Source organism: Sturnus vulgaris, chromosome 1, assembly GCF_052056855.1.
Source record: "Sturnus vulgaris isolate bStuVul1 chromosome 1, bStuVul1.hap1, whole genome shotgun sequence".
NCBI classification, from domain to species: Eukaryota; Metazoa; Chordata; class Aves; order Passeriformes; family Sturnidae; genus Sturnus; species Sturnus vulgaris.
In genome coordinates this window covers 69,223,384-69,246,976 of record NC_142243.1, presented here as the reverse complement: position 1 = coordinate 69,246,976, position 23,593 = coordinate 69,223,384, and the positions used below count along the sequence as shown (strand labels likewise).

Here is a 23,593-nt window from a genome sequence, read left to right as displayed (position 1 = left end):
GAAGGCCACTGAAAACCACTTTCATTGGCCCAGGTCGTGAAAGCCCTTCTGGATCAGTGAGTTTCACCAAATCTCTTGAGACATCCTGTAAGATTCTTCCCAGAGGGACTAGCTACAGGATGGGAAACTGAAAAGTGTACGCAGCAGTGTCTAAAGCATTGCGTTGTCACCTGCAGCTGTCTTGAGAGTAGGCCTTGTTTGGCAGTGACTGCATGCAGTGGGCAGAAGGGATCTTACAAACCACCAGGTTTATTTTGTGAGGAAATTTTGAGACTTTGATGTTAAAGAGTTCTGAGAGTATCATATTGAGTAATGTAACCTAGGTAATGTTTCATAGACCTTAAACAGGAAAATACTAATTAAAGAAATCTTTATTAAGAGTGTCCTTATGGACCTACACAAGTACAGTTGTATTAACTCCTGATAGCAGGATTACACCTTGAAGCAGACTTAATGTGGTTATATTTGTATGCAATTCTGCTTGATTTTGTTTAGTAGAAAGCTAGCACATTGAGCTAAACAAATAGTTTTGAAGAAATGTTTAATGTGTATTTTAAAGATTTGTTTCAAATGATGGGCTAATAGTCAACATCAGAAATTTAGAAATTTTGTCTCTGTCCCAGCAATATGATACTGTATTAACCAAACAGATGTTTAAATTTGACACTTGGCTTTCTATTGCTACTGTAAACAAAAATGTCTCCTAATTGGGAAAAACTTACAGAACTGAGACATGGACAGTTTTTTCTCATTTAGACTAGCAGTACTGTACACTTGTACAAATTGTAGATGATGATTGCTATAGCATTTCATTAATATTCTGAGGTTTGTTTCCAAGTGTTGTCATGACAGTCTGGAGACTGTGAAGTGTTGAGGACAAACAATATTAGTGAGTGGTATCTTAGAAGAAGAAGGAAAAAGCAGATGAAATAATTGATTGTGTTAGCTGGGACACTGCAAATTGTCTTTGATTGCTGGCAGCACATCACTTCCTCTAAGTTATTTATTCCTCCGGTCAGTAATTAGAACCAGTCCTTGCTCCCCTGCCATGGACAAACTGAGCTGCTGCTGATTCTAACGACTCAGCAGGACAGAGTTCAGAATCTCTTTTTTGTGCCCAAAAATGTTTGAGCAAAAGTTCCAGATTGGTGCAGGTGCTGGGCTGCCATAGCCTCGTGTAATGAATTCCTAACACTGGGATGACTGGCTCAGTGGACATGGGGCAGACGGTGGATGTTGTTTACCTGGACTTTAGCAATGCCTGCAGCATGGTCTCACATGTGATCCATGTTGTCCACTTGGCAAAATACGGACTTGTCAGGTGGACCATAAAGTGACTGGAAACTTAACAGGACCATTGACCTCAAAGGGTTATGACCAGCAGTACAAAGATCCAGTGGCAGCCAATTGCTAATAGAGCTCTCAGAGGTTGATATTGAGTCCGATGCTGTTCCACATCTTTATTAACAAACTGACATGAAGGAATGGCATGGATCCTCAGCAGTTTCCCAGATAATACCAAACTTTTGGGAACTTCAGCCCTATTGTATAATGAAGAATAGGGCTGCCATTGAGGGAACTTGACAGAAATGGGTTGCCAAGAACCTGTTGAGTTTTAATAAAGGCAAATGTGAAGTGTCATTCATCTGGGACAAAACCGCACCTACCTGCTGGACAGCAAGTTGGACCTGAGTCAGTAGCACACTCTTGAGGTTAAAAAGGCCGGCTGCACACTGGGAGGTATTAGTAAGTGTATGGGAAGGATGTTAAGGGAGTTGTTTTTTTCCTCTACATGCAGCACTTCTAGGACTACTTCTGGAGTGTTGTGTCTAGTTTTGGCCTCTCCAGTTTAAAAAAAGACAAGGAAAACATATACAGTGAGTCTGTTTGAGAGACACCAAAATGGTGATGGCCTAGAGAGCTCTGTGTGTTCAGATTAAGAGCAGCAAATACCTAATAAGACTATAGAGAAGGTGTAGCAAGGAGCTTCTAGGAGATTCATAGCAATACAAAGAGGCAATGGACTGAAGATGCAAAAATGGATACTCTGATTTCACAGTAGGAAAAATCTTTTTAACTGTGAGACTAGCCAACATGTTGGAAGAGAGGTCTCAAAACCCAGGTGGACTCAGCTGTAGATGACCTGCTGGTTTTGGCCATTCTCTGAGGAGGAGGTTGTAGTGGTAGGAAATCTCTGGGGTGCCATGCAGCCTCTGTGTTTGTGTGGTTCTGTAAGAGCTGCTGCAGCTGGAACACAGAGCGCACACGGGCATGGTTTCAGCATAAATGGCACTGTTACTCTAGGTTGGTAATCTTTTTGAGGAAGGAAATAATGCCTCTGTCTCTGTTGCAGTTTTTCCAGAGTAAATTGCGAGCTTGCCCTCAAAAAGAGAGTAACTAAGAGGCTTTTTTCTAGGATTGCTGTTTTGCAGACCAGTTTTTAAAAATGTCTTCTATCTTTTTAGTGATAGGTCATATGATATATTTTTCCATTTTTCTGCTATTAAGTTGTAAAAAATCTCGTGTTTTTTGCTTTTTAATGTTCTGTGTAATCAATTCAGTATTTATTGTACTGCACTTGGCTTGGTGCAACCCCAATATCAATGCAAGCTGAGGCATGAGTAGATGGAAAGCAGTTCTGCCAAGGACTTGGGGTTGCTGATGGATGAGAGGCTGGATATGAGTTGACGATGCTTCCAGAAAACCAAACACATCCTGGGCTGCATCCAAAGCAATGTGGCCAGCAGGTTGAGGGAGGGGATTCTGTTCTTCACTCCTTTGGTGAGGGCCCCACGTGGAGTATTGTATCATGCTCTAGGGTCCCCAGCACAGGAAGGATGTGGACCTGTTGGAGTGATGCCAAAGATGGGCCTCAAGAATTGTCAGAGGGCAGGACCACCTCTCCCATGAAGACAGGCTGAGATAAGGCTCTATAGTCTGGAGAAGAGAAGGTTCTGGAAAGACCTTATGGACACCTTCATGTACCTAAAGGGAACTTAGACTCCTTTAACTGAAGGAGGGTTGATTCATACTGGATGTAAGGAGGAATTTTTTTAAAAGAGGATGATGATACTTTGGAATAAGTTGCCTGGAGAGGTTGTTGAAGCTCTATCTCTGGAAACATTCAAGGTCAGGTTGAATGGGACTCTGAGCATCCTGATCTAGTTGAAGATGCCCCTGCTCATTGCAGGGAGGTTTGGACTAGATGACCTCTAAAGGTGCATTCTAACCCAAAACATTCAATTAACCTATGTGTATTGCACTTAAGTAGATCATTGGGTGGGTTTTGCTTAGTTGAGACTACTGTGGTTTTTTCAACTGAACATGAGTTCATCTTTACATTCCCATTTGCTGGGATGAAATGTGTGTGCTAACACAGGTACACCAGCACGCATTGAGTCCTACAGCTGTGAATAGCATGCACACAGTTTGCAAACACCTGAGCCAGTAAAAAATTTTCTTTCTCCTTGCTGAGGCTATTTAATATTTTCTTGATGGTTCTGCTCTTGGGAAAAGTTGTGTGAGAGTATCTTGGGGGACTGGCTGACTTATGCTTATAGTTATGATATTTTTGAATCGAGTTTTTGAAGTAGGTATGTCTCGAGACTCCTTCCCTTATTAGAGCTCAAGGCTCAAAGCTCCAAGACTGAAGTAATCCAGGCAAAGAGCTAAACTGTTCAATTATCATTTTATTTGAGACTGAATTGCAGCGAGGCACTGAAATATTTACAGTAATGAGATATTAAATTTGTGAGACTGTAATACGGGTGCATTTCTAATTAAAATAATCCTGAAATAAACAGATGAAAACAAGGTTTAAACTGATTTAAATGAAGCTATGTTCAGGAATTGCTGTGGTGTAACCAGATATGTATTAAATTTATCTATTACGGTGCATGTGTTCTAATGTCAGCCCTTAGTATTTGTTACTAAACTTACTTTACAGATTTGTAGAATATATACACGTTCGTAAATGATTTTTTAGTGATCTTCAGTCACTAAAAAAATAATCTGTATGTGCAGTGGCAATTTTTCATGTTACTAGTAAGAGAACAGTGTCTGAAGATACTGGTTATATGTTTAAAGTGAGATGGTCTTGGTTCTGTCAGTTGCAGTGTGATGAAAAAATATGGCCAGAAAGACACTGCTGCCTCTCACAACTAAAAATTGCAGCCCTGCAGCAGAGCTGAGGCTACCTGGGCTTTACAGGTTCAGAATATTACCTTAAAATGTCAAAGAATGTAAGTACCCTTCATGCTTCAGCTAAAGCAACTGACTCCAGGGGTCATTGCTTTGGTTTCACTTAGGCACCAATTCTTATATCTTAAAATCTAGTCTAGAAGTGTATGCACCAGGATTAGATTTGTCCAATTTAAAGTAATTCCAGGTTATGCTGGTCAGATGAATTGTGAGGCTTAACTTTTGTATGCTGCACAACGTCTGTGTATGGTGCTTAAAAAGTAGGAAGGCTTTGAGTTTTTCTGAAGTATCAAATTATCACAATGAATAACTAAATACAGTTATTTAGTTAGTTGATTTTAATTTGCTTGTTCAAATTTGTGAATTAGATAACATACTGAAGATGCAACAGGATTGGCTGTAGATTTTGCAAAATGACTAGTATGTGGTATTGTCAACTCTGTAGATCAACATGGACAGAAAAGATACTTCACAGGGAGGATGTGAATATTTTGCTGTCTATTGCTAATAATATATTACATTTAAAAATTAAATTCCAGTCTTCTGTTTTGAAGACTGTGTTTCCCAAAATGTCAGGAGTGAGATTTTGTAGCTTAATTTTGTGAAATATGCTTCAAACCTTCAAGCTTTGTCCTCACTTGGAAGCACTGGACACAGGGATGGACAGGGGCAAGCCGTGAGTTGACCTCAGATGGCATTTAACTGTTGCTTCAGGAGTTGTTGCAGAATTTGGGCTGCTCATTTTGGTGTTTTAAATACATAGCATGTCCTCACCACTGTGTGTCATAGATTAGCCTGTGATACCATGTTTTATTTGTGAGTGCTTTCAGGCAAAATGGCATTGAAGATGTTTAATTCTTTGCTGGGAGCCTTGTACGTTGTAGCAGGTAGCAGATTTGTAGTTTGGGGTATGATGTATTGATAGCCCTTGTATGCATGAAGTTCTTGGCTGTAAATGGAGGAAAGAGGAAGACTTGGCCATTATCAGTTATGTTCGGTAATTTTAAAATACTGTAATGAATTGGGTGTTACTGTATATAGAATACCTATAAATAGGATAAACATTTTTATGCCTGGTGTATTTAAATCCTAAATATAAAATGTGTGTTATACTTTGCTAAACCTGATAACTTGTGCTAATGGACTTGTAAAGACCATCTGGTGCCATGGGAAATGTACTTCTTCACCATTCTAGTTTTGAACTTCTTTTCCATGTGGTTATGTCAAAAATAAGAAGTAAAAATAGTAAGTTTAGGCTATAGGATTTCCTTATAGGAAAGATACTCTAAGCAGCATTTCAATTAATATAATTCTAGATACTGTTTATGAAACTTAGCTGGAGACACACTGTGGCTGCTAAGTTGCAGCAGTCTTCAGTTAAAAAATATTAACTACTTGGAGTTCCTTCTTAAATTGGGAAAGAAGGGACTTTAAAACTGCCAGTAAACTTGTAAGGGAAAATAGTCTCGTGAATCTTAAATTTTTTGGTCTTGCTTCTTACAGATTTCCATCTCAATGTGTGACACTGAATGTAATTTACAGTGCTCATTGCTGATTGCTGCTGAGGGTTAACTAGTGCCTATGTAGTGCTTCCTAAAAGGAAAAAAGAAAGGTACCTTGTACTTTGTGGTGTGTTTTGTAATGTTGTCACTGTGTCAACTGAAGGTGTGGACAGAACTTGAGATAAAACCATTCAGTGTCACAAGGATTTAACCCAGTGCACTGATTTGTCTCTCTTTATGCTCTCTTTAGAGCACATACTGGTGTTTTGCTCTCAGTTGTAAATGATAATGATGTGTACAGATGTGCAGACAGTGCCAGAAAATACCTCAATTTCCCTGGAATGTTTATTCTAAAGCTAACTAGACTAAGGAAAATAGGGCTCACTCAAGCAATAACAAAAAAATACACTGGTATCTCGTACTGTAATCCCTTCTTCATGACTTTCAGGAATAAATCTGAACTAGCCCACTTGCCTTAAATAAAATTGTTGTTTTTCAAATGTTACCTAATTAATAACATTCCTGAAACATATTGTTCATATTAAGTCATAAGTTTTATTGCCTTTTTTTTTCTAAATGAAATATCAAACTCTGCTGTCCTACATCCAAATAAAAGCCACTCCCTGAATAGCAAAAGCAGAGTTAGTCTAAGCCAGTCTAAGTCTGCTGCTGCAAGAGACAATCATGTCATGTTTCCATTTGTGTTCCTGCTTTTGCATGAGCATCAATGCAGGCACATGGTAAGCTGCACCAACTGCCTCATGCCCTCACCGTCACAGTCTATGGGCAGATTTTTGGTTGGATCTATTTAGTAGCACCTTGCTACAGTTTTGTAATTTGATTACTTACATATGCTAGTGGCAGCACAAGGGAAGGGTGAGGTGAAGAGGAGAATGGGACAATGTCCTTGATGACAATATGGACACGATGATTGAAAGAAGGGAGAAGTTTTACTTCGTGTTCCTCTGGTTCTGGCTGTCTGATCGTGCTTTCTTTCAGGCCAGTTCTGGTGCATTGAGCCAATTCAAGTCATTAGCCTAGCAGAGAAACACGTACTTTTTGCCAGATTAATGAATTCAACTGGTATGGAGACTAGCCTGCTATGTGCCAGAGCTGGTGTAAGCTAACTGTGGGGGATGGAGGGCAAGAAAATTCCTTTTTGGTGTTTGGAAGTGATTTGATTGATCTGCTCTATCTCAGTGAACTTTGCCATTAGGGGCAAGTTTTCTTTTTGAGGACTTACTGATTGATATGTTCTAATAACTTTAACTTTGAAATTGGAAGCAAGGAAGTCTCTGAGAGGCAGGAATTTGATGCTTTTCAGAGGTGTGTGTACAGTGAAGTGGAAATTAGCTCTTCTATCCAGTTGTGTATTTTGCATCTCTGATAAATTTCTGTAAGTGTATGACTGTTACATAATATTTATACAATTTTTCCGTCCTTAAACCTCCTGGACTGCAATGAACTCAGTTACAAAACAGATGTTTTCGAGTAATGTGTCACTGGTGAATGCTCCTGCCAGCATTTTCCTCACCTTATGCTATGTGAAAGACCCTTACAAGCTGGAGCAACTGTCTTATTCTGTAAATATTTTTGGCCAAGAAATTGCCTGCTTTTAAGTTTGGAATTCAAACTGTGACCACAAACTACTGATTTTTTTTTCTTTATATAAATCCTTTGAAGAAATGGTATTTTAAAGTAGTCGTTTATGACACCTGTTTGTTAACAGATACTTCTGTCTGTATATCTTTTGCTTAGTGTTGCAGCCAGCATGGGTTTATCTCCTTCTGAGATAGAGGTACCCACTTGGTGGATGAGGGAAATGCTCTGGATATGGGATGTCATCTACCTAGAATTTAGTAAAGCCTTTGACGCCATTTCCCATGACATTCTCCTGGAGAAACTGGCTTCACGTGGTGTGAACGGGTGTGATCTTTGCAGAGTACAAAACTGTCTGGATGGCCAGGCCCAGAGAATGATGTTGCATCCAGCTGGTGACCAGTCACAAATGGTGTTTGCCAGGGCTCAATATTGGGGCCAGTCCTTTTTAACATCTTCATTAATGGCAAAGAGATCAATTGCACCTTAAGCCAGTTTTCAGATGACACCAAGTTGTGTTGATCTGCTGGAGGACAGGAAAGATCTAGAGGGGGATCTAGAAAAGCTGGGTAGATGGGCTGAAGCCAATTTATGAGATTCAATAACATGAAGTGCCATACCCTGAATTTGGGTCATGACAACCCCCTGTAGTGCTCCTCACTGGGGTAAGCATGGCTGGAAATCTGCCTGGCGGAAAAGGACGTGGGGCTGCTGGTCAGTAGTGGATGAACAGGAGCCAGCTGTGCCCAGGGGGCCAGGAGGGCCACTTGCCTGGATCAGCAATAGTGTCGCCAACAGGACCAGGGCAGTGATTGTCCCCCTGTATTCAGCACTAGCGAGGCTACACCTGGAATCCTGTGTTCAGATTTGGGCCACTCTGCAAGAAAGACACTGAGGAGCTAAATGTGTCCAGAGAAGGGCAGTTGGAGATGGCACTTGAGGATGTATCATGGTAGTGCTGAATTAACAGTTCATTCAACAGTTTGATGATCCTAAAGGTGTTTTCCAACCTTAATGATTCCATAACCTCATGAGGAGAGGGCTTTGGATCCTCCAGGGAAGGATTTGAGTCGTCAACACAGGACTTTGGTCCCTGGAAATGGGCTTTTGGAGATGAGGAGAGTTTAAGCCCTGAGGTTGGGTTTTCTTGAATTTTGTGCTCTAAAATAATGCTTCAATACCTTGAACAAAGTCTCTGCTCCCTAGAAATGGGGTTTTGGAGGCATAGAGGAAGGCTTTGAGCCCTTAGGTTGACTCCTAAATAGGAGGCTTTGATTCCTGAGATGGAGGCTTTGGAAGCTAGGATTTGGGCCTGAAGATGTGCCTTTGTACTCTATAAAGAAGACTTTGAATTGTACAAATGAGACTTTGGGCCTTCCAAATCAGACTTAGAGCCTTCAAAATAATGCTCTGGGCCCTTCAGATGAGTCGTGGGACCTAAGGAGCAGGTCTTGAAACTCAGAAATGAGAGTTTGTGCCCAAACAAGGAGGGTTTGGACTCTTGGGTAGCAGTTGGACACAATGATCTAAGAGGTCTTTTCCAGCCTTAATAGTTCAGTGATTCCATGATGTCAAGCCAGTATGCCTTGGAGTAGCTGTTACTGTAGTTACTGTTGCTATGATGTTTGTATACATAGACTTAGATAGACCTAGCAGAGCTGCAGACACTTGAGGTGATGCACAGATTTTGAAAAACTGTTGTAAGTACCTATTCATAAGCTACTGGGGTCTTTCCGGTGGATTTTCGGTTTTTTCAGCTTTCCTGCTGATATTTTTTGGGATGAGTGTATTTGAGGTGTGAAGACAGTAGTTGATAGTGACCTCTGAAATCAGTCAGTTAAGGAGTAAAACATGTTCACTGAATAAAACACAGCAGTCACACACAGTTTGTATTGCCCCGCTGCATCTTTTGCCCTTCCATGATAATAAGTGTGGTAGCTGTGTGGCCTGTGGGAATGAGAAGTTACAAACATTACACTGCATGCCCAGCACCATGTCCTCTGCTCCCAACCTGAGACTGGGAGCTAGAGCAGTTTTTGTGAGTAGTATGTTCAGAGTTGCTGTACTGAATGAAGGTGTTCTGGAAGAGACTGGTTCATAATTGTGGCGTGAGAAGATCGGGATCTGAGCAATTCACTGGAGAATAAGCCTGCTAGAGTTGTGTGTTGCCGTGTCTTTTGTATTGCGTATCTGAAGATCTGTTGGCATCAATGAGATGTGTACTGTCCTTGTCAGCCTTCTAGAAGGATTAATGATTCCGAGGACATGGGATGGACAAAGTGCAGAGCTGGTGGCACAGTACTGGATGGGGAGTGCTCTGCTGCTGACAGGGTTGGTTTGTTTGCATGTACAGGGAAAGGGTGTTAAAATGCACGTGCTGAAGAGAAACTGCAAGTCAGGGTAAGATTAAAACGCCAGCTTTAAAGACAGTGTAAGGCATGACATTTTGCTGAATTGTTCTGGCAAGAATAAAGAGTGTGCATGTTCAAATGTGTAGGTGGTCAGTGGTACCTTAACTGCCTGACTTGATCAGGAATCCAGCCACAGAGCATTATTGATTGGCTTTTAGCTCTGATAGGCAGGTAAGAGATGATGGAAGGAATTTTTTGGGTGGGTGTGTGTGTGTGTGTGTGTGATCTGTGTGTGTTTGAATAGGTGTACCTGGGGCTTGTGGAATAGTTTTAGGGGGAAGATGTCTTGGTTTTTTAATGAGATCTATGTTTGATGATGGCTCTTTCATAATGCCTGCATAGTTCTTTCACAGTGCCTTTAATGTATTTTGCTTTCTCTTGCTTTGTCACTAAGCCAGCATTATTCTGGAGTATAAGATTATGCTCCTTGTCTACCACTGTGCCTAAGCCAGATGGAGCAGGCCATTAGTACTTGGTGCAGTATGGCTGGGCTGAGTTCCAGCTCATGGGTAGGTTTGGGAAGTTACCCTGTGCTACCCAGCTTGGAATGCTGATTATGTGGAGAATGACAAGGCTTCCATTTGCATGAAAGGGTCAAACCAGTCTGATGTCAGATATGGATGGCAAAATGTCATCTTGGTTAATTACTAGTCTAGCTACATTCTCCAGTTATTCATTAGGATTACTAATGATTAGGTGTTTACTCTTCTGGATGCCTATGACTTCTTCCATCTTAAGTCTCAGGTAGCTTTCAGTCCTGGGAGGATTTCCTCAGCAAGAGAATCATACTGGCACCTGTTATGGCCAGTAATGTCTTATTCTCTAATGGAGAGACTCTCTAGCAATACTGAATGTAGTAATGCCTAGCTTTTTGGAAAGAGCATTGCCTTGGATGCAGTTTGTGTCTTGACCATTTGCTTCTTTTGGCAAATTTTCACTCCTCTGAGTACCTGATATGCTTTTATTCAAAGCAGAAAAATATTCACTGCCCTAAAGGGGGAGAGTGTGTCATAAATATAAAGGTGAAAATGAGGGGCTGGGAACAGAGAACAGACTGCTTCTTTGCTGGTGCCAGGCACTGAACTGTTTGTGAGCTCTGATGCACAGTTTTTGTTTTTGGAAAGCTGTGGCTTAGTATTTTTGTAGAATAGCAGCAACATCCTGAGCATGGCATATTAGTGTGTGTCTTAGTATGGTAATTGTGATAGATGTGTGTATTACGCTGTATTCTATCTGGTTTAAGCTGTCCCAGGCTAGTTATTCTGTCTTTGTGCAAGTAAAATATTAAATTACAGATCATTATGAAAAATGTCAAATTGTAAATTAAGATGACTTTCTTTCTGTGAAAAGACTTTTTGTTTTCTACCTTCCATTTCTCTTCTTTGCCAGCCCCCCTCCTAATTCCAGATTCAAGGATGTCCTGTAAATTTGTGCTTGTGTTACTGTGGATGAAAGATGTGAATGACAGATACGGGCTTTTTCTTTCATGTGTGCTGATTTTTTAAAGAAAGTTGATTACAACAGGATTCTTGTTTCAGAGTTGTTTACTGGACTAACTGCTACATGTTCAAAGAGTATTCTCAATACAGATGAATAATAACTTTTAGAAAATTTTGTTGCTTAAACCCAGAAGAATAACAAAGTACCTTGATGCAAGTGTTAGCAACTGGCAATGAAATTCAACAAAAATCTTTTTTACGCTCTTGTTGCTTTTCAGTTTCCAAAGTGTTGAAATTGTGGAGGTAGCTGTGGTGCTTTCTTCCAGCTTCTGTAGGTTAGCACCTGGTTCTGTGGCTGCAGTCAGTGTAAGAGGGACAGCTCCATGTTGCAAGCACTCTGCTGCACAGGGTTGAGATTTGACAAGAAAGCGTGTTGAAATTTTGAGGACATGATGGGGAGTAAATGACTACCTAAAACAATATGTTAAATAAATATTTCTTACTAGAATGTAAGCATTACAAATAATTGGTAAATGTGAAAATGGAAATTGCTTTTATGTATTCAGTAACTGCCAAATATTAAAGTTTGGAGATATAAAACTTTAACATACCATGAAATGAAATTTGATCAAATTGAACATATTTAACAGTCCTGTCTTGAGGAGTCTGTTTTTCATCTGTAGCTGTTTCTTCCAAGATCCTCTCAGGGTACCCTCACTGTTCAGAGCATAATAGTGGAGTTTTTGATGCACATTGTTCCTGCAGTTCAGCATTAGAAAAATAAATATTTAAGTTCACTGATTTTAGTAGCTATTACTGCTCATCACTATTGCTGTAGATATTTGCTGAGCTTCCTCTGGGTTTGATGGTTTTTCAAGTGAAGGTGTTAGAAGGAAAAGTGCGTACACTCAAAAAAAAGTGCGTATATCAGGAGTTATTTAGAACTTGAATTTCTTGATGACCTTGTGACTTGACAAACCTTTGGTGAGCTTCAGCTGTAGTTTTAGAATGTGGAAGTTTTGCCAAGGTCACTGGGAAGTGCAGAAACTGATGGATTAGTAGTAAATCAATGTTAGGTGCGTTTTTGTCATGCGTGTTCCAGAAGTATAGGAATTCTTTATCAAGGAACCACCACCCTCGTATCTTACTCATCTGAATATTGCTATCTAATGTCTGTCTTGGAGGTCTCTGCAAGGTTGCATTCCAGAGTATGCTGCTGACTGTGTTCCTATGTTTTTCTTTCAAGCTGGGACTCCTTAGCAGAGTGACCGAATCAGTGAAAAACATTGTACCAGGATGGTTGCAGAAGTATTTCAATAAAAGGGAAGATAAATGTGTAGATATGAATGAATCTGCAAACGAGGAAGAGAATCCAGTAAACTATCACCATGATTATGCAAATGAAGATGCCATGGTAATTGATGGGAGAGTCACGCCTGAATCAGCAAGAATTAATTTAGAAGGTATGTGAAGTATCATTTAGTATTCTGACCATCTGTATTTATTCACAGATTTCTAGTTTTGAATCTACATTTCTAGGGGAGGCTGGAAGGAGCGTTTGGACAGGAAAAAAGCAAACAACAAAAAGCCCTGCAACACCCAAACCAAAACGACCAGCCAACCAAAAAACCCAACCCAAAATAACCCCACACATAGCAAAAACAAAGGAAAAAGACCTCAGCAACTGAGTTTTTAGAACTGCCTTAGCTTCAAAGTTTAAACATACTGGAAGTTGACTTAGAACCTTTGGAAGTCATGAATTTACTTCAGGTAGTCAGCTAGCCAAGTGCAAAATATTGCTAGCATTCATTTGCAAGTGTGATGGGTTACATTTTCTTTTTAAAGAATCTGGGATGAAAGTTTATCTAATTGCCTAAGGTAGCAGAAACATCAATTTGTTTAACAGAAGACCAGATGCTAGAATGCGAGAGGAAAATTCCTTCATGTATCCTGATATTTTTTTTCTTTTCCTTTGGGCTTCTTCAATTTATTGAATTTCCTTGTTAGTTTAGTGGAGATCTGGGGAACTCTGTTTATGACATTATTCTTTTTGAAGTATTTTGTAACATTAACATGTGGCATTGCTAGCTTGGGGTCTTTGAAAACTATTTGGATCCTTGGCAAAGTTTATAACCCTTTTATCATATTAGAATTAATCTCTGCTTGTATCTATGCCTCTCACTGTTTCTGTAGTACTCTTTGAATTTACATATGCTCTCATTTGAGTTTCTCTTAAACTAGCAGTTTTGGGAACTCAGTTTTTAATTAGGTGAGATTTTGTCTGAGCACATGTACATAACCATCTGTGTGGACAGTCAGCTGCTTCTGTTGTTGGCAGAATGAAAAGTAATGAGGAAATACCTTTCTCACCAATGTTATCTAATTGTAAATAAGGAGCTTTACTGCTCTCTGTGTAGCTGTAGCTTGAACATAAGTTTGTAAAAAGGAATAGAGAAGGTTTTCATGAATGAGTAACATGTGTTGGCTTTCCTGAAGAATTGTGTGAAAGGACCTTTCAGTGAGAACAGCTGCACAGCAAACTTTCTAGTTCCAGGAAATCAGGAGCAGATGGGACCCGCTAGAACCTTCAGTAGCTTGTGTTGCAGTTCGTGGGCATTGTAGTTAATCTTTCTAGCTATGGTTGATAATATATTTTTTTAAATTGTTACTCATATTTTTATTTAGAAAGCCTGTTTCTTTGGTTATGTGCTATCAATGTGCAAGAGTCTGTGTTCCTTTGCTTACCAGCCTTTGGTCTGATAACACTTCCTTTCATCTCCACAAGACAGTCCTAAAAATCTACCAGCTTTGGAGAATTAATTACTAGTAGTACAGTGCTTATGAAGATTGAAGTAGCTAGTTTAAGCTTCAGTGCAAATGTCAGGATGATAGTGTCTCAGAATTATATTCATACCCAGAAATGGTGGGAGGGATTGTAGAAATATGGATATCAGGCAAGATGGCCATTAATTGCTGTTCTGTTCATGTGGCAAGTTGGAGCTGAGATGACCTCTTGCAGGACACTGGCAATGTTTTCAGACCCTTTTCATAAGGAAAAAATGCCCATCTTAAAACTGAGACCACATCGCTTACATGTTGTCCTTTGTGCCAAAATCTTAAAAACTAATTGATAGGAGATAATTCACCTGTAGCATGACCTGATAGAGTAGAATTTGGAAGGGAGGATGATGACACCAGAACAAATAAACTCCCAAAAATCTTTGCAAATACTTATTTTCATGTTACGTATTCATACTAACACCATCTTTTTTACACGATGATAAAAACTGCAGAGTTGTCCGTAACTTGTCAAGTAATCTTAAATTTTGGAAACCTTATTGCAAGCATTATCTGGAGGAAAAGGAATTTATAGATGTTTGATGTAGCAAAAGACACAGTTTTAGTGCTTGAGTGCAGGGTCAGATTTTGATGAAATTCAGAAAAATCCCATCCTTAAGTACTTCTTAATGCCACATTAATGCTTAGTATTGCAAGCAGTGTTGCTGTTGTAATCAGACAGATGAAACCCTATCTGGGTGAGGAAGTTAAATTCGGCTTCTCTATTTTTGTGCTTAGAACTTGGCAATAAGCATGGCTGTTGATAGAAAACAGGTTTTGGCTTCTGTGAGCTTGTCTATAGGGAAGCTGATTGTCTCGCTGTTCTTGTTCAGAACCATCCACGAGCAGGTCTGCACTGAACTTCTCGGATGTGTTAACAAGGCCCTCCCTTCACCGGAGCCATTTGAACTGCACCGTGTTGGATTCCACAGTCCCACACTGTCAGCCCTCCACATCTTCCACACTTGGCATTGGCAGTCCTGGGCTGTCCCTTGTAAAGGAAATAAAAGATTCTACCTCTCAGCATGATGATGATAACATCTCAACAACCAGTGGCTTCTCCTCTAGAGCATCTGATAAAGGTAACTTTTATGTTCTCTATTTTGATTTGTTTGATAACATGAAGTACTTTGTATTCTTTAACATTCCGCATTGCCTTAGTAGGTACAGTAGGAGAATGTCAGCTCTAGATATTAGAATTAAATTTAATTTTTAGTATTTTAGAAGTATATAATCCTGTCACCTTTTAAATATAACCGTGGGTTGGAATACATTTATGAGTCCCTGATATTCTAAAGAGTTAGTGCTGATAAATACAGTTTTAGCTTGATATCTGTAAATCTTGAATGGGGACAATAGGAGATAAAGATGATTTGCTGTAGCTTCATAGTTACAGGTTGATTGGCTAGAAGGAGGAAAGACTCCAGATATCTCACTCATAGCTGGCTAAATACGAGTAAATACAGTTGACACAAAGACAAGGTATTCTCATCTCTCTTTTTACCAGGAGTCAATAAAGCAACTATTCTAATTTAACAAGTTTGGGCTGCTTTTTTTTTGCCATTCTTGATAGAGAGCATAATTTGTCAATACTTCCTTGTTTTTTGCCGAATTCAGTAAAGAATGTACAAAATTTTAAAGTAAAAAAACCCCAAGACATTGTATTTATGTAGAATGTAACCTAGGTGTCTCACTGAGAAAGGGCAAAACAGCAAGTTGGCAAATTTTGCTTGTCCCCCATATAAATGGGGATGAAGGCATGCTCAGCCAGTTCTCTGGAGACCATAGTTTGACAATTCAGCGTAGGTGTTGCCAGGGCATAGTAATATAACCTGAGTTTGCTAGAACTTTCTTATACTTCTGCATAAAACATATGGAAAATGGGTGGTTATCTCTCTTAATTCAGCCTTTGGGTAGTTTTTTAGATTTAAGACCTGGTCAGTTCTCTTCTGTGCTGGTTTCCAACCCTTTACTGGTACAGGAAAACTTCGTATCATTAGAGATGCACCAGTGTTTATGCAGTTCTTTTATTTTATCATGAAAGAAGAAAAACTAAAATTGTCTTGTATTGGAAATGTACTATTAACTTGTGAATGCTTTTGAAAGATTACTGAAAGGTCGTATATTCACAGTTCTGTGAACAGATTTTAGGTTCAGAGTTGGTACTTAGGTTTCATACTATATACGAAATTAATCTATTTGAAGAGCTCTGAAGGATGTAGTGCCAGAGAAATGAGTATTAAGAGACCTTTTAATTTTGTGAGACGTTTTTGTGGAGAACGCTGGAGTTTGTGTGATGTTTAATACTGAATTTCTGTATGTACACAAGGTAATTACATATAACATTTGTTATTTTGGCAGATATCACAGTTTCAAAAAATACTTCAGCACCACTGCTCTGGTCCCCAGAGGCTGAAAGATCTCATTCCCTCTCACAGCATCCTGCATCTAGCTCCAAAAAACCTGCATTCAATTTATCTGCTTTTGGATCTCCCTCTCCTGTAAGTACTGCACAGTATTCATTTTAGTCAAGTTGGATGTGTAGCCATTTTACTAACACGTACCATAATACCTTTCTGTAGTCGCTTGGAAACACTTCTGTCTTTAAGACAAGACAGCTTGGGGATTCTCCATTTTACCCTGGAAAGACCTCTTATGGTGGTGCAGCTGCAGCAGCGAGACAGACAAAAATGCAGATCTCTGCTTACCAGGTATGAGAATGGTAGTGTGGGGGAAAACGTAATTGAAATACAGAAAGGGAAGCTCGGCCAAAAAAGCTCTGAGCTGGGAGCTTAACTTGAAAAAATGTGGCAGCAGTTGCTATGTTGCCCACTCAGCCTACAATTTTTGTTTAAATTCTTGTGTAACACTTTATGTAGAAATGCTTATCACAAAGCACAAGAATGACAGTAGCATTTTAGTTGCTGGGCAGTTTCTTATAGTAGGGGTTTCCTCTGTTATATCTTCCAAAAATTTCTATTTTCTGACTGACTCTGGTGTGCCTCTGACTGTATTATGGTACAATAACATGTAAATAATTACAATGATGGCATAAATTTGAACACTTTTTTAATAGTAGCAAAAGTTACCTCCTAGATACTTGCCTGTAGATTTTACACAAGCATTCAAACTATGAACATACTAAGCATACTATTTTTAATACAGTAGTATACAAAAGGCAAATTTGCTCATCCTTTGCACTTTTGTTACTGAGAAGGAGGCATGCAGTCCTACATTCTGTATCAAGATAAACAATAAGGTGTTCTCTATTTTACGGTCATTCAGATAGCTCTTGAGAAGAGCTGCTTGTCTCCAAGTGTTCTTTGTGGTCTAAAATGAACCAGCAAATTAAAAATCCTGACTTTTTCAGTAGTTAGAGTTGAATCTAAAAGCAGGTTAATAAAATGTGATTTGGTTCAAATTTTTTTAAATGAAAATGCCCTTTGTTAAAAAACTAAAAAGTCAAAAGGAACTTTAAAGAATTGAAAATAAGTTTGCTGGGTCTATTTTGGCAGTCTGTTTCTACCATGGAACAAGAGGACCTACAATTTCCGGATTCAGGGAAATCTTGAACCTTGCAGGTTTTCCTGTCCTGGTGTTGAGTCAAACTTCAGAACATTTAAAATTTTTGTAAGCTAGAAGTCCTCTTTGGTCAGCTATTTTTATTTTTTTAAGAATTTCTTGGAATATGTTTAAAAGAGGAAGCAAATACTAGGCTTTTAAAGGAGAGCTTGATTGTTGCTGTGTACAGCGAGTCTCACTTGCATGTTCTATGTGTTGTGTGATCTGCTTCCTGTCTTCATTTCACGTGTGGGAAGTATCGTGTGGTTACATTAAAAAAAATGGTCACACTGAAGTTTTTGTAAATTATGTTCAGTCATGTGGTACATTTACTTTTTCAGTGTGTTATGTTTAGATTTGTTCCAGTTCAAATCAGATCTTTATAAAAAGAGTAAAAAGTTCTGCAGTCAGCTGCAGGCAGTCTTGGGGGAAGGGAGGAAACGAGAGAAATGGAAATTCATGATGATGATTGTATATACTGGTTTTAAGATGCCATGCTTACGCCATCATGAAAACTCCAAGATCTGTTTTGCTACTGAAAGTACTTTCTGCAGCACAAGCCTTTTTTTCAGTTCTGTTTTCCTAATCACTCGGAGGTTCAGAGACCCTATGAGCCTAACATCTTCATTTTGTGACCTTTTACATGTAAGGATTTCTTTTGTTGATTTATCCCATGTGCAAGATGTGCAGGGCTCCACTTAAACTTCTGTAAAGTCAGTGGAGTATATTTTTCTTCTTTGTGCCTTGAATGCTCAGTAAGTGCATTTTTCTCTCTCATTGTAAGAGTATTGGTTGTATCACCAGTGTAGCTCTAGGGCATAAAATATACACGTGGGTAACTCAGAATCCACCATCATAACATTGGCAATGCTAATTTTTCAGCCACCGATAAAAAGACAAATGAAAGCTAAACAAGCAAATGTGCAATCCTATGGTGTGACAAGTTCCACAGCGCGGCGCATCTTGCAGACATTGGAGAAGATGTCAAGCCCTTTGGCGGTAAATGGCACTCCTTTTAATGTTTTATTCCATGTGTTTGAAAAACATAGTAAATGTGCTAGGGTGAAGGTGTTACTTAATGTCATGTCCGCTTTAATTTATTGCACCTGCTTTTCCAACAGGATGCCAAGAGGATTCCATCTTCTGTTTCTAGTCCACTCTCTTCTGTAAGTTGATCACAAACCCCCCATCTTTTTCTGGGATGGAACCCCCTTGTAGGGAAAAAAACATCCTCTGAAATTTTGCCTTCTTTTCTCCTGTTAGCCTGTGGACAGGAGTGTGCTGAATGTGACTAACTTCCAATCCAGACAAAACCAGGTAAGAACTAATAACATGTTAAGCTGAGATGGGTAACTTTCTCTGTTTTACATGTCTTAGGAGAAATGTCACAAACTTCAATGACAGTACACACATGAATTCAAGTTAGTGTTAGCCTTATGTGAGGTTTTAGCTGCCTTGGCCGTGTGGAAATTGCTAAAAATGTCTTTTCAATCCACACTAGATGAAGGACTGTGAAGATTACTCAGAATTATTATCTTTTATTATCTTATTATCTTATTATCTTTTCGTGGTGGTGTGCTGATACGTCAGGAAAACTTCTCTAGAACACACAGAGTGGTTTTATCTTGATGGCATTCTTGTTTCAGAAAGATTTTGCTTGCGGAAATAACCAGAAATAGAAAAACATTGACTGATTGTTCAGATCCTGTGCAGATTTCCATGTTTATTTTAAGTAAAAAATAAATACTTGTATTTTTTATTGCTACTCAAGGGAAGGAGAAAATTGTACAATTTTGAAATTCTGTTACTTCTGTTAATTTACGCTCTTAAATTCCTGTTTGGTGGTGGCACTGAATTGTTGCTGTGGTAAATAATGATTTCCATGTTTTTGTTTAAAAAATTACATTTATTAAATTGTGAAACCACAAAAGGTCACTTTTAGCTTAGGCAACCATAGGAACAAAAATGGTTTTCCTTCAATGCAAACTTTTAATCTGCTGTTGTAATGAGGAAGTGGACAGAATGTTTTAAAAAGTTTGTATGCTAATGGCTTGGTTAGGAGTATAATTAATTCTGCAGTCACATGCATGTTTATAAACATCTCAGATTTCCTTACTGTCTTTGAATATATGATAAATTACGTGAATGTTGACAAGTAGAGCATGTAAGTTTTTTACCACCTCTTAAATATTATCCCAGCAATTGAAACAAAGCTGATACAGATTCTGCATTAAAATGCAGAACCACACATGTGATGAGTCATTTAAAAATGATCTACCAGATTTGTGGAATATACCCTGACGTTAGTCAGAAAGTGAATCTTGCATACAGCTGTCACTGGGTAAAAATAGAGAAATTGTCTACTCTTAACGCTAGAATTCATAGAATCTGGCAGGGAGAAAGGGCAGCCATTGATGAAAAGAGAGGACAGGATTGTATGTGCCCAGAAGAGGGTTGTGCGTTTTCCTGCTCAAGTGAACAAATGGTTGACAGGACACTTGGATACTCAGGCAAAAGTTTTACAGGTCTTTTTTTGGGTGTTATTTTTCTTACTTTGGTGATCTACACCAGACAGAATATCTCTTAGTGTATTGAACATGTAACTGGGTTACATTTTTTTCTTGTTATACATACGTTTTTCACTGCTTTGATGTCCTTTTACAATGATGTCATCTGCCTGGCATGTGAAGATAAGGTGGCAGATGTAGTTTCCTGGATTTTTATGAGGCTTTTGGTGCTGTCCTTCTTGCATCCTTCTGGGCAAGTTGTCCAGCTCTGGGATGAGCTGGTTGAACAGCAGGATGCAAAAGGTTGCAGTGAATTTGGCTACATCTGGTTGGTGACCGGTCACCAGTGGTGTTCCTCAGGATCAGTTCTAGGGCCAGTGCTGTTCAAAATATCTCTCAGGGATGCCCCATTAGCAAGTTTGCTGATGATGTGAAACAGGGAGGTGCTGCTGACTCTCTTGAGGGACAAGAGTCCTTGTAGAGAGATAGAGTGGAGCACTGGGCGATCATCAGTGCGATGAACTTTAACAAGTCCAAATGCCAGATCTTCATCGATGAGATCATGGGACTGAGTGCACCCTCAGCAAGTTTGCAGGTGACACCAAACTGAGCGGTGCAACTGACACATCTGAGGGATGTCATCCAGAAGGACCAGGACAAGCTCTAGAAGAAGTGAGCCCATGTGAAGGTCATGCAGTTCTGTGCCTGAGTTGGGGCACAATCATCTGTTGACACTAACATAAATAGTAGATACATCCTAAGTCTCATTCTTCTTATCACCAAGGCTACAGATGATCTAATATATCATGTGGCTTTTTGGGGTCTTCCTTCTTTCTTTAGTCAGTTAAGCCAGTTTTGTAGAATGTACATTGCTTTCTGTTTAATAACTAGGCCTTGTCTGTAGAAAAGCTTTGACAAGAAAAGTCAGACCAGTACTTTTAAGAGCAAATCTAAAACATTGGAACATACATTAATGAGACTTCTTTTAAATATTTCACAATTTATTTTTTAAGTGTAACTTCAGAGGAAGAAAATGTAGAAAAAAAAGAAACCCAGAACCTGGTTTAACTCTGCTTAAGAGTTTCAGTATTAAATTAATGGATTAAGTCAGTTAAAAAAAAATTCACAGTGCAGGCAGAAGAGAGGAAAGGACAGGTGCATATTATTGTAACATGAGTTATTTTGCTTATAGGAATATAGTTTATTTTGTCTGTGAATTAACTTCCAAATTTTGACACAGAATTCAGACTTTGACTATTTCTGTAGCTTTTTGGATTTTATAACTGTTTTTCTGGTGATTTCCTTCTGCAAGCTAAATGTTTTCAACACTTCCACATTTCACTGAGTGCTGAGACTGGTGGGAGGTTTATATTTCTGTAACTTTTATCATCAGTAACTGCTGTGACACGTTGGGTGGGTGCGAGGATAAATTGATTACTGCTTCCCTTTCAAAGATGGATTCGCAACATCCACCTGTCCAGAAACTTGTGACACCAAAGCCAATCTCCCTGACAGGGAGTCGGATCACGTATTTTAAACCATCTTTGAAATCAGCTACTAATTCCAGAAAAATTCACCAAAGGGTAGATACAGACCATCAGGTAAGTAAATTTTCGTGTCCTAATTTGCCTGCTTTTTGCAAGATTGGGATGTGTCTAACCAGTCTATTAAGGTGCTCTTTTTTGCACGAGCACCTACAGTATACTTGAGGTAAGCATTAAGAAAAGACAGTGGGAACCATTGTGAAAGAGATACTGAGAGGTTTTATGAATATAATTATATCTTTGGCATGCTAAGTGGGTGGTGCTTATTTTCAGAATGTGGTGGTGTGCTGTTGGGCCAGGGGTTTCGCAGTGAAAGAATATTAAAATACAGAAGCACAAATTTCCTTTACATGTGCTGCTGTTTAGAAAGCTGATGAAACATGCTGATGTTGTGTATAAAATGTTTCAGGTGAACTGCAGGATCCAAGTCAGATTTCTAGCAATTACCAATTCAGATCACTTTCATAATTACCCACCCTGATCACTTTAGTGTAGATGGAGTCCCCGATAAACCCTTCTTAAAACAATGCTGGTATTTCTTTCAGAAAAAAATCACCCATCGTTCCAGTATAATTCTGAATATAAAAATGACCAAGTATTAAATATATGGGCTGGAGATTAAGTGAATAGTCAGGGTAATTAGGGAACAAGCTTAAACTGATGAGGTATATTTAGTGGTATAAATAAAAAAAAGTAGCACAAAATGTGTATTTGGTTGTCTTCTCTTTGTGTTTTGTTTATAAATATATTCAGATAAATCTTTAAATAAATAAAACTTATTTTGCAGGACATGATGGAGGAGAGTTTTCCTGCAGCAAAGCCTGTAAAATCATCTGAAAGGTATGACAAATCTATTAATTTAAAACAGTTGAAAGAAGAAAGCTTCCTCCTTTGTCAGCAGAGTCTGCACGCATGCCTTCTTTTGGAAGGGCAGAAAGTTCTCAGTAAAAGTGAAGAGAAAAAATTGTGTTATGAGAGAGTTTAACTATTTGTGCTATATCTTGGTATTCTTTAGGGAAGCAGCTGTTAGTTTCAGGTAATTAAATAATTGCTTAGAGTCTGAAGGCTTTGTTGCACAGGAATTTATTTTTTGAAAAATTCTTTATAATGGGAAATGTCTTGCAGTTTAGGAGTAAATTCAATTTTTAGGTGTTGTTTTTTTTTCCCCTTTAACATTTATTTACTTATTTATACAAAAAGCTAGAGGAAGATTGTCTGCTCTGTGAGTTTGCATGAAAAACTCATCTGAAGACAAATGCCAGCTTGTCTCTGAAAAAAAGTATTCAGGAAGGGAGAGTTAATTGTATTTCTTCTTGAGGAGATTGCCTTGCATTATGCTGCTTGCTTGGCATAGAATGACTTGAGATAATGTTGGTGACTCTCCCTTCTGGGGAACTAATCTTTTGCATGTTGCTTGAATAAAGGTACTGTGTGCTCAGAAGACATCCTTTTTCTTGAGGATTCAAACCTTTTAAAGAACAGCATTAGGGAATCTGCTAATGTGTTGGCTCTGTGTTCATCTTCCAAGCAATTCTTACATTGCCTCGGGGGCATTCTTTGGCTTGCAAAAAACCCCAAAGCCAACCCTTTGTTTTACAGTCCTGACTTTGCAGGAACCATCTTTGGTTTTAGCAGAGGTGCAAACAGATGTTGGGTTTTAATTGTGGGTTTTCAAACTGTTCTGAGTTTTCTTTGGTGCAACTCCTTCCTCCATATAGAAGGGAGATCCAGGAAACTGATACTGCTTTTCATTTGGTTCAAAAGTTTACTGCTGTGTTTCTACTTTTCTTAAGACTAGATGCTCCTTTTATTTTAACTCTATTATAAAGCCAGTCTGTGTTGATTGTCACATTATGGAGTAGGAGTACAAAACTAATAAGGGCCAGAGTTTCTTCATGCAGCTAAACTGCAGTACTTCGGTACATCTCTGTTCAACCTAACAAAGGCTGTTTAGTTTTTAAACCAGCATCAGTATTGTAGATTGACTTGCTT

At 38.9% G+C, this 23,593-nt stretch overlaps 1 protein-coding gene across 1 annotated transcript in view; it reads left to right on the top strand.

The window, feature by feature from the left end:
* Positions 1-23,593, top strand: part of NUP153 (nucleoporin 153) — a 43,807-nt gene that overhangs the window by 3,965 nt on the left and 16,249 nt on the right. Inside the window, exons 2-10 of the mRNA XM_014878388.2 lie at positions 12,398-12,614; positions 14,823-15,071; positions 16,351-16,490; positions 16,572-16,700; positions 18,433-18,549; positions 18,672-18,716; positions 18,814-18,867; positions 21,512-21,658; positions 22,389-22,441. Of these exons, the coding sequence (XP_014733874.1) occupies positions 12,398-12,614; positions 14,823-15,071; positions 16,351-16,490; positions 16,572-16,700; positions 18,433-18,549; positions 18,672-18,716; positions 18,814-18,867; positions 21,512-21,658; positions 22,389-22,441 (1,151 nt within the window). The remainder of the gene's footprint in view (positions 1-12,397; positions 12,615-14,822; positions 15,072-16,350; positions 16,491-16,571; positions 16,701-18,432; positions 18,550-18,671; positions 18,717-18,813; positions 18,868-21,511; positions 21,659-22,388; positions 22,442-23,593) is intronic.